General features: G+C 41.7%; 1 protein-coding gene across 3 annotated transcripts in view; it reads right to left on the reverse strand.

The window, feature by feature from the left end:
* The window catches only part of AFF1 (ALF transcription elongation factor 1), a 103,972-nt gene extending 91,866 nt beyond the window's left edge, over nt 1-12,106 (reverse strand). For all 3 annotated transcript variants that reach the window (XR_009818382.1, XM_061991981.1, XM_061991980.1), the window contains exon 1: nt 11,998-12,106. Coding sequence is in view for 2 of the 3 variants with exons in the window: in XM_061991981.1 (XP_061847965.1) it covers nt 11,998-12,014 (17 nt within the window). In the remaining variant the exon portion in view is untranslated. The remainder of the gene's footprint in view (nt 1-11,997) is intronic.
* Between the last annotated feature and the right edge of the window lie 616 nt (nt 12,107-12,722).

A 12,722-nucleotide genomic window follows, 5' to 3' on the forward strand; every position in this document is an offset into this window, starting at 1 on the left:
TGTTTTCATGGTAACAAACAATGACATCTTCAAGCCACTGTCCTCCATGCCACAGTGGCAACAGATGGTTTGCAAGAATCAATCAGCACCCTCTCTCTCCGGAGTTCCTCATCCCCTGCCCTCACACACACATTCCCAAAGACAGTTATTCATCACCCTGAGCACATGGCAGGAGGTCTTTGCTTTACTCTCTAAGGGACTGAGCAGATATCCTACAGTAATCATTGCATCAAACTTCCAGAGGAGGTTCTAAATTCTTCCATGTAGACTGCTGCATTTTCCCGCATGCCCCGACTCTGTCTAGAGCAACATCCAGCATCAAGTGTGGCAAGCCTCTTGAAGAACCTGCTTCCAACCAGAAAGCTTCCTGTGTGATGACAGGGACTTGCTTCCTCTGGATTGCTTCATCCTTCTGTAGCCTCTTGCTGTCCCAGAGTTTAATTACTGAAGCATCCACAAACATGATGAATAACTACTCCAGCACCAGCTAACACCCTAAATAACCCAAGCAATATCCAGTCATCTGTAGAAAGCTAGGTATTTTCAAGAAAACACAAGCTGATCCTAGGAACTTGGAATTACTCTTTTTTTAAAATCACAGGATAACTAAATCTCCCTAAAATCTCAGCATATACTTTGCAACACATTTTGTATCTTTTCCATCTTAGCGAATTGCTTAGTTGTCACAGTTACTAAAAGTGCAACCACAAAAGAGTATATGTTTTTCACAATGAGTATGTTATGCATAAGTATTTCTGGAAGTCACTTGAAAAATGTGAGGAAGAAAAGAACAAAGAGAGTCACTATTTCTGCATTTTCCTGTTCCACCTGAAACTTTCTTTTTATCTATCCTTAGAAGAACTCTTAGAATCCTTCCCAGCCAGCACACTGTGCCTTAGCCCCATATTTTTTCACTTAACACAGCCCTGCTTAGAAATACAATGCTTGTAGAAACACATACAAAAAAAAGAAAAAAGGAAATGGGAAGGTTAATATCCCTTCCCTCTCCCACATCTCTTTTTGTCAGACACACATGTAAAAGTCTTTCCTTGATCTCAAGCTGTGAGTCAGGAACCCATTTTGAGCACCTGCTTATGCGCACACACAAGCAAACCCCATCATCCTCTGTGTAAAAGCTCCAAGTCAAGAATTCATTTTGAGCGCAGGTGAGCATGGCTCTTTAATGGGAACACTTTCCTGAATTAGCCTTGAAAGCTTAACACCAAAGGAAACAAACAAACAAAAAAAACCCCAGACACTGGTCTAAATTCCTCCTTTCAACAAAGTAGTTCATTGCCTTATACACAATTTAAGCCTCTCCAAAGGTGTGGATCTACTCTTATACATCAGCTGGAATGGAACATATATGCTGAAGGCTATGATTTGCTCCCAAATGAGACTATTTAAAAAAACAGAGGAACCCATGAAATTCAGAGCAGCAGCTGTAACAACACCTTGCACACACACTCCTCTGAGCCCTGGCACTCGCCTTTCACTGCCACCTCAGCTTCCAGCATACCCTTGGCAGGCCAGACTCAGACAAACTATTTCAGCCCTCCTCTGGTTTCCTGATTTCCATTGAGACTTCACTGCCCATCAGCGGGATCGCTATCTCGTCAGTGCCTGTACCTCACTTACACTCCATCTTATTTGTACTTACTCACCAAAGATAAAAGGAAGGGACAAAAGAATAGTTCTAGGACTTTCTAAGAAAACTACAGGACTTAAAGACCTTTTAAAGGCATCATATTAAACCCAGTGACTGCTACCGTTTTTTTCAGCCCTCACTACTCTGGTTCTTGTGCGTTCAGGGACTTCTCTAGAGGAAAGAAAGAAATATTAAACAAAACCAAATAATTATTTGCTTGGCAGATTACTGTACAGAAACCATCTTTAAAGTTGTTACACTCAAGTAAACATAGTTTATATCAATATCATTTGTATATTTCTGTCATGAGGCTGAGAGGGTGAAGGATGGCTCATTTTCAGGGAAGTTATTTTTTAAAAAGGAAACCATTATCTTGATAGTTAATCAATGTACAAAGGAACAGGGAAAAGTAATTTCTCCAATATTTCCCATGATCATAAGTCGTGTACTTTTTCATATTTCTCGTGCATGCATGACACTCCTTGTGCACCACATTAACAGCTAGAAAGCAATGGGCCACAGAAAAAGATAGAAAGAACAGCTGCTTCATTTTTAAATAGCACAAGTCCTACATTTTCATGATAAATTCTCTCACAAGTTGTGTGTTGATGTTATTTTGCTATTTTAACAATACAGCCACCAAAAGAGAACCTGAGATGATTTTGGTTGCAATTATCAGAAAAGCACTTCTCGTGTATTTAACAATTACAGAAAGAAGGTTCTGGCTGTGAAACAGTGCTAGTAGACTACATCAGCTATCTACACTGTAAGAGAAAGGAACAGCAATAGACTTCCGGTACATAAATTCAGTTTTTCCCTCCAAAGACATATGAAAAAGGGATATGTAATGAGAAAAATCTACCTACTGTAAGTCAGATTGTTCAGCTTACTTAAGTGGACTTAGAAAGAAAACACACTTTCCAAATCATTAGGAACCAGACTTTTTCACATATTTAACAGAAGAACCAGCTTGGGAGCCAAGTTTTAATGTTATCATTTCTGTAGACTGACAGTTTCATCCATCCACTTTAATCTCCTGTGATCCTACTCATGCAGAGTTGCACTGTCTGTGTGCTTCAATAGCAAGTCATAGCACTGAGTGATGCTCAGTGATGTGCTAAGGTAGCACTACTTTGGGGCTATCTTGTTTTGGCTTGTTCAGACCCAAGGCTGACATCCAATTTACCCACCAAGAGCTTGAAGATGGTCTGGAATAAGGAGGAAACAACATGAATAAAAAGTTAATGGCATCTTCAGAGGGAAAGTCTAGGCTTTGCTGAAAACAAACAAACAGCTGTTAACACTTTTTCTTCTCCAAGTTAAATTCTGCATCCCAAACTGGCTAGAGTGCCTTGTAGATACATGGAATGGTGCCTGCATAGACAGTCTTTGATTTAAAAAATGAGCTTACAGAATGGGGTTTTTTTTCTTGTACAACAGGCTGTAGCTGGATAAAATGTACAGCCGTTCATAACCAAACCTTAAGAATACTTTTGTACACACAGACACTAATTTCTGTGAGAGTTAAGCTAGTAACTTTCCTTTCAGTTGTTGTTATTAACGGTTCCTTAGTAAGCTAAAAATTTGCTCAAGACTAGTATTCTGCTAAGAAACTTTACAATGTAAGCTTTTTTTCAACCCCAAAAAATTAAACTTGCTGAATTATATACTAAAATGGCACATCTTTACAGCATTATTGGCCTCATTCACGTTGTCTTTCAGCTTTCTTACTTGCTATTTTCTGACTACATTTTCTTATCCAACTTATGAACTCTGGAGTTTCCCAGCAGTGAAGGATTTCTGTCAGCTTTCATGTATCACATCACTTTTATCCCAATACATTGATGACATTAAAAAAATCTCTATACCCAGAGGAATGAAAGCCATCCAGGTATTCATTTATCAGCATATGCTTCTAATAGAAAAGGCTGAGAGTGCTGGTGTCACTTTTGTTGCCAACAGAGAGCTGCTAAGGGAAAGCTTAGTGGCACTTGATTCAGCAGATGACCAAAATTTTTTTCAAAGGTAAAACACTGATTTTTTTCAAGTTGGTCAATTTAGGAAGGTCTTTTTATCTATTAATTTTTATCCCTCAGTGTATGAGTCAACTGCTTTTCACACAGAACACAATGAGAAAAGTCTCCCACATCTCTGAATACATCTCATTATTACCATGTTTCTAAAAGTAGATTAGACTTTCTCAAAGAATATAACACAATTTTACCTATTGTTCTGTTTCTCCCCACTTTGGGCAGTTACAGAGAATTTTCTTAAGCTCTGGACTAGTAGGTTTTTGCATGCTGTAGTCTATTACATAGGACCAGGCATTTCTTCTTAGGAGGGTCACAAACACTAGCTAAGCAAAGAAAGGCTATCATGAGTTTTCTGAGGTCAGTCCAGGTAAAATGGATGGAGGTTTGCAAACAGGTAAAGATTGTTAATGGTGTTCCAAAACCTCAGCAAAAGGATCACATTCCCTTTAAATATTAAGGGACTCAATTCACCTTCTTTCCAGAATGAAAGGTATAGAACATCATGTATTAAAGTAAAAACCCAAAAACTTCACATATTTAAACATTTCTGAGACACAGAGCATCTAAATAAGTTGAAAATCATATGCTTTCAAAAATGAATGTGCATAAGACACATTCACAGACGTAGAAAAAAAATCCAAAACATTTAGAACTACATATGCTTTTGAAATTACATTCTTAAAGCTTTAAAACTAGGTAACTGTTTTTGAAGGGAGAAGCACTAATTCAAGCACTGACATAAGCTTCCTGCACAAGAGACAACTAAGGGGAAAGCATCCTACAGCAAGGGTCCCTGCCCAGACTGGGATGTAACTCAAACCTTGGTGTCCACTAGCCAAGATCACCCTGTATCACAGACTGGGAATTAACTGCGAGCCAGGCTTTCTGTTAGCAAATACTAAAGAGAGGCACAAGTGAGAAAAAGGCAACCACAACACACTACCTCACTGGTGAAGGCAGGTCTCAAAAGAGCTTTCTCTAAGAAGCGTGATGAATTTCATTTCTCATATGCTAACTCAGGCAGTAATCACAGTTGAGCATAAAAATTACAAGAGGCAATGTGGTACAAAGTCTCAAGTGTCATTACATTATTTCTAGTGGCTGCTTTCCATTCTCCCCATTTCCCCCTCAAAATAAGTATCAGAACGAAATGCAACCACCTCACACACTGAAGACCAAATATTCAAAAGAAAAAGAAAAAAGAAAAGTAACTGTATGAATTGTTTTTGCCAAAGGACAATGTAACTGCATTCCTCATTTCAGACTATATTGCACTAGCAATGGCAAAAATAATTTCTCTAAAAGAGGCACATACTATGAACACAATGATTTATGTATGAGGCATCTTCTAGACAAATCTAGAACTAACTTTAAAACCAGTATTAGAAAGTGGGTATGATACTTCAGTAAAATTGAAGAGACTGTCAAGCTGGACTACAGGAATCATCATGGTCCCACTGTACAGACACCAGCATTTTCTTTCACCAATTTCAAGTTAACTGTTGGACAAAACAGACTGTTCCACTACAAGGAGGCTGCAGGGTCTCAGCAAAAGGAGACACCATAGTCCACGAGCTTTTTAGTACACGCAGCTTACTTCCACCATTTCATATCCATTCCCTGACAGAAGGCACATGCCAGAAAAAAAGCAGCCTTATTCACCGGTATCATGGAGTTTACACTAAGCTTTGGTGAACACAGTTACCTCATCTCTGTGGTATATTTGTTGCCTGTACTTTTAGCTATGCCAGCAAAACTTTTCATGTTAAACAAGGCCTCAAAGCTGCAGTGACAGACATGGCAGCCATCCGGGATTGAGGCCTCTAGGTAATGCCAATGCTAAGCGAATCTTTAAAAACCAAGCAAAGCCTCCCTGCTCTGCAGCATGGCTAGCCCATGTTATCTTTCTGTTAGCACACTTTATTTTAGCAAAGGTATGAAGAAATAAGCCCCTAGACTGACAGTTTGTTCTCAATAGAACTACAGCCTGACTCGCACCAGGAAAACAAATTTTACTAGAACTGCTTGTTCTGCCGAGGGCTGTGGGGAAAGAGAGAAGCATTTCACCAAAGCACTTCTAAACTGCCAGCATATTCCCTGTCTTGAAATTAGGATGATTTTTTTCCAAAACAGCCTACCAGGGGAAGAGAGGATTATTGAGAAACAGCTGCAGACTAGTTATGAGGGAGAGTTTCTAAGCTGTGCTTGTAAATATGAGTTATCCTGATGATATATTTTTAAGCACAGTCAATTACAAAAGCACAAGAATGCCAACAGCAATTTCTTACCATACGTCTATAACTCTAAAAAGATATAAATATCCCTTTATTGATGCACATTTTAACAATTCCTTTCAATTTCAGATGCTACCAGAAAACCCACATTTCAAATTGTAATGCCCCTAGCTCAGGGAAAGAGGCATACACACTCATGCTTTCTCACATACCTCACATATAAACACCAGCTGCTAAAGGCTACTGTGCCATGAAGGGGCTGTTCATACATTGATAAATACATCACTTGCTGCTTATAGATTACACAGTATATGGTATTCTAAGCAACAAAATGTATAGAATAAAAATACTACCACATGCTTGTGAACTTGCTCTGTTTCTTTTTAAAAAAGACTCCTGCTGTACTTTTCCAGCTTAGGGTTTGGGGAATTTGAGGTAGGGGCATCTTGGGGTTGGGATTTTTTTGTTGTTTTTTACTGCTTTTTTGGTTATGCTTTTTTGTTGCCTTTCTTTTTCACAAGTGCAAAAATTAAATCCTCATTTTTTACAGTTCTGAGAGTGAGTTTTCTTATTGTCTCTGAGGTTAAATATTAACAATTTGCTTGTCGAACTTTCTCTAAAAACTAAGCAGGAAAGTTATTTTCTCTTAACCTGACAGGTAGCACTACAAAAACAATACTAAAGAAAAGTTTAAGGTCACTGGTACAATAAACACTCAACACAACTGAAAATTACAACTCCACACACTAAACAATATCTAAGTACTTGTGATGATGTTTGCCCATTCAAACCTGACCAAACACCTCAGTTTGACAATGGTGAAAACAGTATTAACAACCTCCTCAAATGTGGTTTTGTGCCCACATGTGCTTTTTCTCCCTACTTACCACCTCTCCCTTACGCTGCAAGAAGAAGGCAGCACTTTTAAAACCCTGTGCAGTAAAATAAGGTGATGAACAACTTCTGCATCTTAGCAGTGTCCAATAGAGCTGGGCTCCACACAAAACAGCCATGGGAGCTGAGGTGGAAAGACAAGCAGAAAGGATTCTGCCTCTCGCCCCTTTCCATTAGCTGCTGGATTCTGTACAGAACACAACTTCTCTTCCTCAAACTGTCTGTGAATATACAACTGTGGAAAATCTGCTTGTAGCACATGCAGTAGCTTTTATCTGTTCCCTGTAAAAGAATTCTGATGGAGCAATGTAGCTCTATCTTAATACACCTATGATAAATAATACTGCATGTAGGAGAGAGATCTACCCCAGCTAGTTGCTCCACTGCAGTCAGAGCTATGTGTGTTGTTATTTTTTATCATGGCCATAAATTAACTGCAGCAGCTAACACCACAAATTGCAACACAGTCAGTACTTTTTTTCACCGTAACTTATCACAGGGTAAAAAAAAAAAAAAATCTCTATGCTGTGTTCAAGCCTGACAGGATGAGTAGTTTCCTTTTTTTTTTTCCCAGGCTCAGGCATCATTACATTAAAGTAATTCTTTTATGATGTTGTTTGTGAGCTAGACAGTAAAGCAGGCACTGGCACTGCACTTCCAACCACGCTATGCCTGAGCTAGGCCTGGGAAAGACACCCTATGCTCTGTGGAGAACTTTCTCACTTCACTGTAGCCCATCCACCTCATGAAGATCAATGTCTTCATAGTAGTCCTATGTACTTTTCTGAGACAGCTTTTCTATTACATTTCCAAGGCACTTAAAAGCTTTGTGCTGTCATTGACTATGACTACGCTCAGAAGGAAAGTGCTGAGGAGAATTTACACAGTTCATTAAAAGCTAGCTTCCTGCTATTTGTGCTGCATCTCGCAGATGAGCTAGCAAATGATTTTCTCATAAAAAGCAGAGGGAAGGTGCCTTTCTCTACTTAGATCATGTAACTTTCCTGGGTCTGAGTATTGTAAACATTTCCTTCTATACCAGCTTGGGTATTCCATGACAATAGTTTTTCAAAGTTTTCAAGAGCCTGTTATAACTTGGAATCCCTACCGAAAAACAAACAAAACCAAAACTCCCAAACCCACAAAAACTAACAATAAACTTACCTGAAAAACCCACTTCCCTCAAAGTATCTCTTCTCTGTCGGGGAGCTTCAGCTGCAGGCCTGCCTCAAAGCAGTAACAGACTACAACTTCAGAAAATCCAGGCAATAAGAAATTGTGAACTGAAAATCCCCAGCAGCCCAAGCTATGGATCAGCCAGGCATTTTGTTCTGAAGAAATTAAGGTGATCTTTCTACAGGCAGAGCTGGTAGCAGCGTATGAGCAAAACCAACACAATGTTTTAGCTTTCAATAGACAGGTAAACTCCAGCAAGACTTTGTTTCAACCCTTCTTTACCTACATCAGCTGACTGGAATGCAGCATCACCAACAGTGGCATTTGCCTGTATCAACAGGACCCAGGAAACAAACAAGTTATGAAACATGTCTTTAGATCTGGCCTAGAAAGCTGTGAAACAACACGGAATGAAATAAAGCTGCATCATTCAACATGGCTTCTAAGGGAAAAACCTCAGCATCATTCTCTTTAGAAGAACGTTTTGCTGCATTTACCATGTTTCAAATATAGCAAATAGGGCCACATTTCATTTTTGCACAGGGTCACCTTAATTTTTTTTCCTCTACCAAAATGATTAGTATGGCCTTGTTTCAGGACTCTTTTGGGTTTAGCTTTAGGGATGGAAACAGAGGGCTCCCCAGACTACTCTTCCCTGTAAGGCTGACTCAGGAGAAATAAGGTGAGCCCATCAGGAATGACAGCACAACACTTGGATTTCATGTTGCTCTGACTGTGCTACCATATTCACTCATGTACAAAGGTTAGGAAATGGTATTTGTTCTGCATAACTGCAGTCATACTAATCATGACCACTTCAAAAGGCAAGTTATACAACAATGGAAATTCTTAACATCTGTAATAACAAAGCATTTATTTATCCACCCATTTTAAATAAACGTAACCAAGAGAGGGTACAGGTAATTTGAAGTGATCAGCTCAAGGAAAATAGCCCACATCTTCAAAAAAACAGCTATTCAGATAAAGATGCTTAGCATGCCACTGCTGCAGTAGAGCACACATTGTAAAGAAGACGGAATCAGCAGAAAGATGGGCTCCATCCCTCAGTTAAGGAGCCACATGCTCACCATGCCTGGCTGATCGCTGGTGGTCATTGGCAGCAAGCACGGGTGCCAGCCCATCCCCCACACCTCTGGAGTCCTGTCCTATCTCAGAGCACACAAGAAGTGTCACAGCGCATTTAACAAGAACGTAAATGCATCCTCATTCGGATCAATTCTGCTTCTGCTCACTTGTTCCTGAATATAACATAAAACCCTGACACAAGCCCTGCTGCCCAGGGACACTACAGGCATCAGATCATTTGTATGTTCCAGAAACGAGTGCATAGAAAGCTACAGTTGCAAACTATGGCTCAGCTAGCAACTTTAAAAAAAAAAAAAAAAAATCTACATTATACAGAAAACAATGCTAACTGGAGGATAGATTCTCCACCTAAGGGTTCTACATACAACCTATTTAAGGCAGCCAGTGGTAGAAGGTGATCCAACAGCTGAAATAAAATCATACCCATCTCACCAGACAATCATGTCTTAAGATTTACTATTTTAAAAAAAAGTCACAGCATTCATTAGCACACCATTTTCTCAGGCATCACTATCACAGTTTTTAAAATGTGAAAAAGCACCAGCAGGCATTTGTATCATCATATCTTCCCTACCCTTCCATCATTTAAAACAGTGAAGCACAAGCATTGAGATGCCCTGGATCACAGAACTGAAACTGAAGAAAGAGTGCAGGATTTTACTGTTACCAAACAAGCATCACCCCCAGTGTCACGTCTCTTTTACTAGCTGCAACATTATAGTAAGTGAGAAACATCCAGCATCAGTGGAAGAATGCCTGAAGGCCTAATACAGAGTGATACCCAAAACACTAAGGGGCTTTGTATCATACCTCATCAATAATTTACTGAGGTTGCAGAAGTTGTTTGTATTTTTTACATTTGAAAAAAGACCACACACAACGAGATCACCTACATCTTCTGTCAGCTACCTAGCAGAGTAAACCCTCTGACAAATAAATTGGCAAATAAATTCTGGAAACATGTGGCCCCTCAGTCCCATGCAGTATAACTTCAGGTTTTTATTGCAAATATTAAATCATCCTTCACTGTTGAACAGAAGCCTCTATGCACCCACAAAGTTCTCGTACTGAAATTAAGATGCTGAACTGAGCTTTCTAGTAAACATAATCTCCCAACTGCAAGAGATACAGTTCTGCTGTTCCTGCTCTCCTATTCATTAAATGTTCTTAAAGCAACAACCAGAGACTTCTAACACTGTATATTTTGAAATATACAGAGGTCACTTTCTGAGTCATTACGCTGAAATTCTCTAATGTAGTTTCACAGCCTAAGTACCTCACAGTCTCCTGACAAATGCAAAAGCTAATGTATATAATAGAGAAGGTACAGAACAACAGGCACACACCATGTCTCCATGCCTGTCTCAAAAGGTAGGTATGGGACACAGTCCTTTCACCTGTCCTGCAGTACTCAGTCCCATGGATCCAGGTCTTGGTCCACTTTCCTCACTTTCAGTTTGAATGACCCAACCTATAAAACTTTATTCTCTGTGCTATCCACTGTACAAGTTAGCAACATGGTTTGCTGACCTCAATGCCAGCCTTATCCTTTCTCAGACACTTTGCTGAATCGGGAGGGCTACTGCTGGATGTCCTCCTGCCATCCAAGAAAATGGCTATGCATCTTCTTAGACATTAAGCATGTCCCTGTCCCTGGAGCCAAGCCAAGTTTCAAGGCGAGCCAGCAGCACTTAGATTTATGCTGGATCCTCTCTTAGCATGTGGGACTATTAAAGCAATGCGTTGATAATGCACACCAGTAAATCAAGTGACTAAGTGACCATACAAAGGAAAGGAAGATGCTGAAAAATTAAACCTTCACCTCTCAAGTACTCCCAGCCTCCCCACCTGCAGAGAGAGCAAGCAGCTGGAGCAAGAGAAGACTCCAGTTGCTAATGAAGCAATTAATCTTCCCATCCTTCCTCCCCAAACCTCAGGGCTCCGTCATTTTCAGTTTGTAATTTAAAGACAGCTCTTGGCTTCAAACCTGCAGAAAAGCACCACTATGAAAACACACTGGGAGTGCCAAACTTCTGTGAAGAATATGCCACCATTTTTAATGTTTTTTTTTCCCTTGCCCGAAGGAAAGAGGAGCAGGGTGGCTGTTTGTTATGGGATTAAAGAACAAAAAGAGTTGTTCTTCTTGGCATTTCTGAAATGCCCATTAAAGCACCATAAAACCTAAAAGGCATTTAACAGGTACCCTAAATAACACTGCTTCATCAAGTACTATGACTTAAGCTGCCTCTCCCATGCCGAGTGTGAAATTTACCTTATCCAGGACACTCCCTTTGCGGGCAGCTAGTTGAAAAGTATTTATCCGAGATGGGTATATTTGCTTGAATTTTACTCCCTGACAGCAACTACATTGGATTATTCCTTTTCATATTCTGTAACCATTTCCTACTCTCACACCTATTCAGACGATTTCTACATAAGCTGACACAACCTGCTTCCATATTATACAGCCAGACCTACAATCCAAACAAATATAAACCATCAACCTTTTAAAATACTGCTGTAAGAAACCTGTTTACGCCAGGCTTCTTACAAGGGAAAAACCTAAACACAAATACTACGTAAGTCCACAAGGAAGAAGAAAATCAGTTTCAAAGAGCTATTAACTTGTCGGATAGGGAGAGATTTGACAGGGAACAATTAAGACGTGTTTTTTCCTGTTAAAATAAAGTTTATAACGAGAGGTGGTTGTGGACGCTTCAGTGAACAAAATACATGGAACAAATCTCTCCGGGACGTGTCTCCAGACACAATTCTGTGAAACACAGTGTAAAAATCAATAGCGAGCTGTGCCTGAAAAGGAGCGAGGGCATCGTCAACGCCGCCGGTCTGTGACAAGCCCTCCACGAAACGCCCCAACAACGAAAAAAGTTCTTCAACGCCGTACCTCGACTGGGCAGCCATGGTGAAGTCTACACCGCCAAGCGTCCTCTGTCCATGAGCTGTCTCTCTCTCCCCGGCGGTCCAGGCTCTACCTCCTTCCCCGGGCCTTCATGCCACCCACCACCCGCCCCGCGGCTCCCGCGGCCGCGCCGCCCCGCGCCCTCAGCGCGCGCGCCGCTGCCCCGCTCCCCGCCGCGCGGGCCGCTCGCTGCGGCCTCGGGTTACACTCATCGCGCACGTCACCGGGCGCACGGCCTGCCCCCCCCGCTGCGGCGCGCTCCCGGCTACCAGCCAGGCTCATGCCGCCACTCCCACTTTCACGATGAGTGGGGGGATAGGACTACTCAGCCCCAGTGAAAAGGCGAGGGCTGGCTTGCAGCTTGTGAGCGGCCGCGCATCGCGTCGGCGGGACCCGCTGCTCTTTTATTCCTTTGCTTATTTGGTGCGCGGGTCCCCGCCGCAGCTCGCCCGTCAACCCCAAGCACCCGCGCTTCCCGCCCCGTTTTGCAAAACCCAATGGTACGGCCCGAGAGCGTCCACGGCAGCGCTGGGCTGTCAGGGCAGCGCCGCCGAGCCATTAGGCCGCGAGCGCACGGCCGCTGCCGCCACAGCCTATCACTGGGCGGCCCCAACACAGACCACGCCCGCTGGCTCGTGGCCCGGCCCCCACCCCGGGGTCTCGCACCCCATGGGCACCCGCGGTCCCAGGGCAGCAGGAGCGCACGGGAG

The sequence above is a fragment of the Colius striatus genome, chromosome 3 (genome assembly GCF_028858725.1).
Source record: "Colius striatus isolate bColStr4 chromosome 3, bColStr4.1.hap1, whole genome shotgun sequence".
In the NCBI taxonomy this organism is placed as follows: domain Eukaryota; kingdom Metazoa; phylum Chordata; class Aves; order Coliiformes; family Coliidae; genus Colius; species Colius striatus.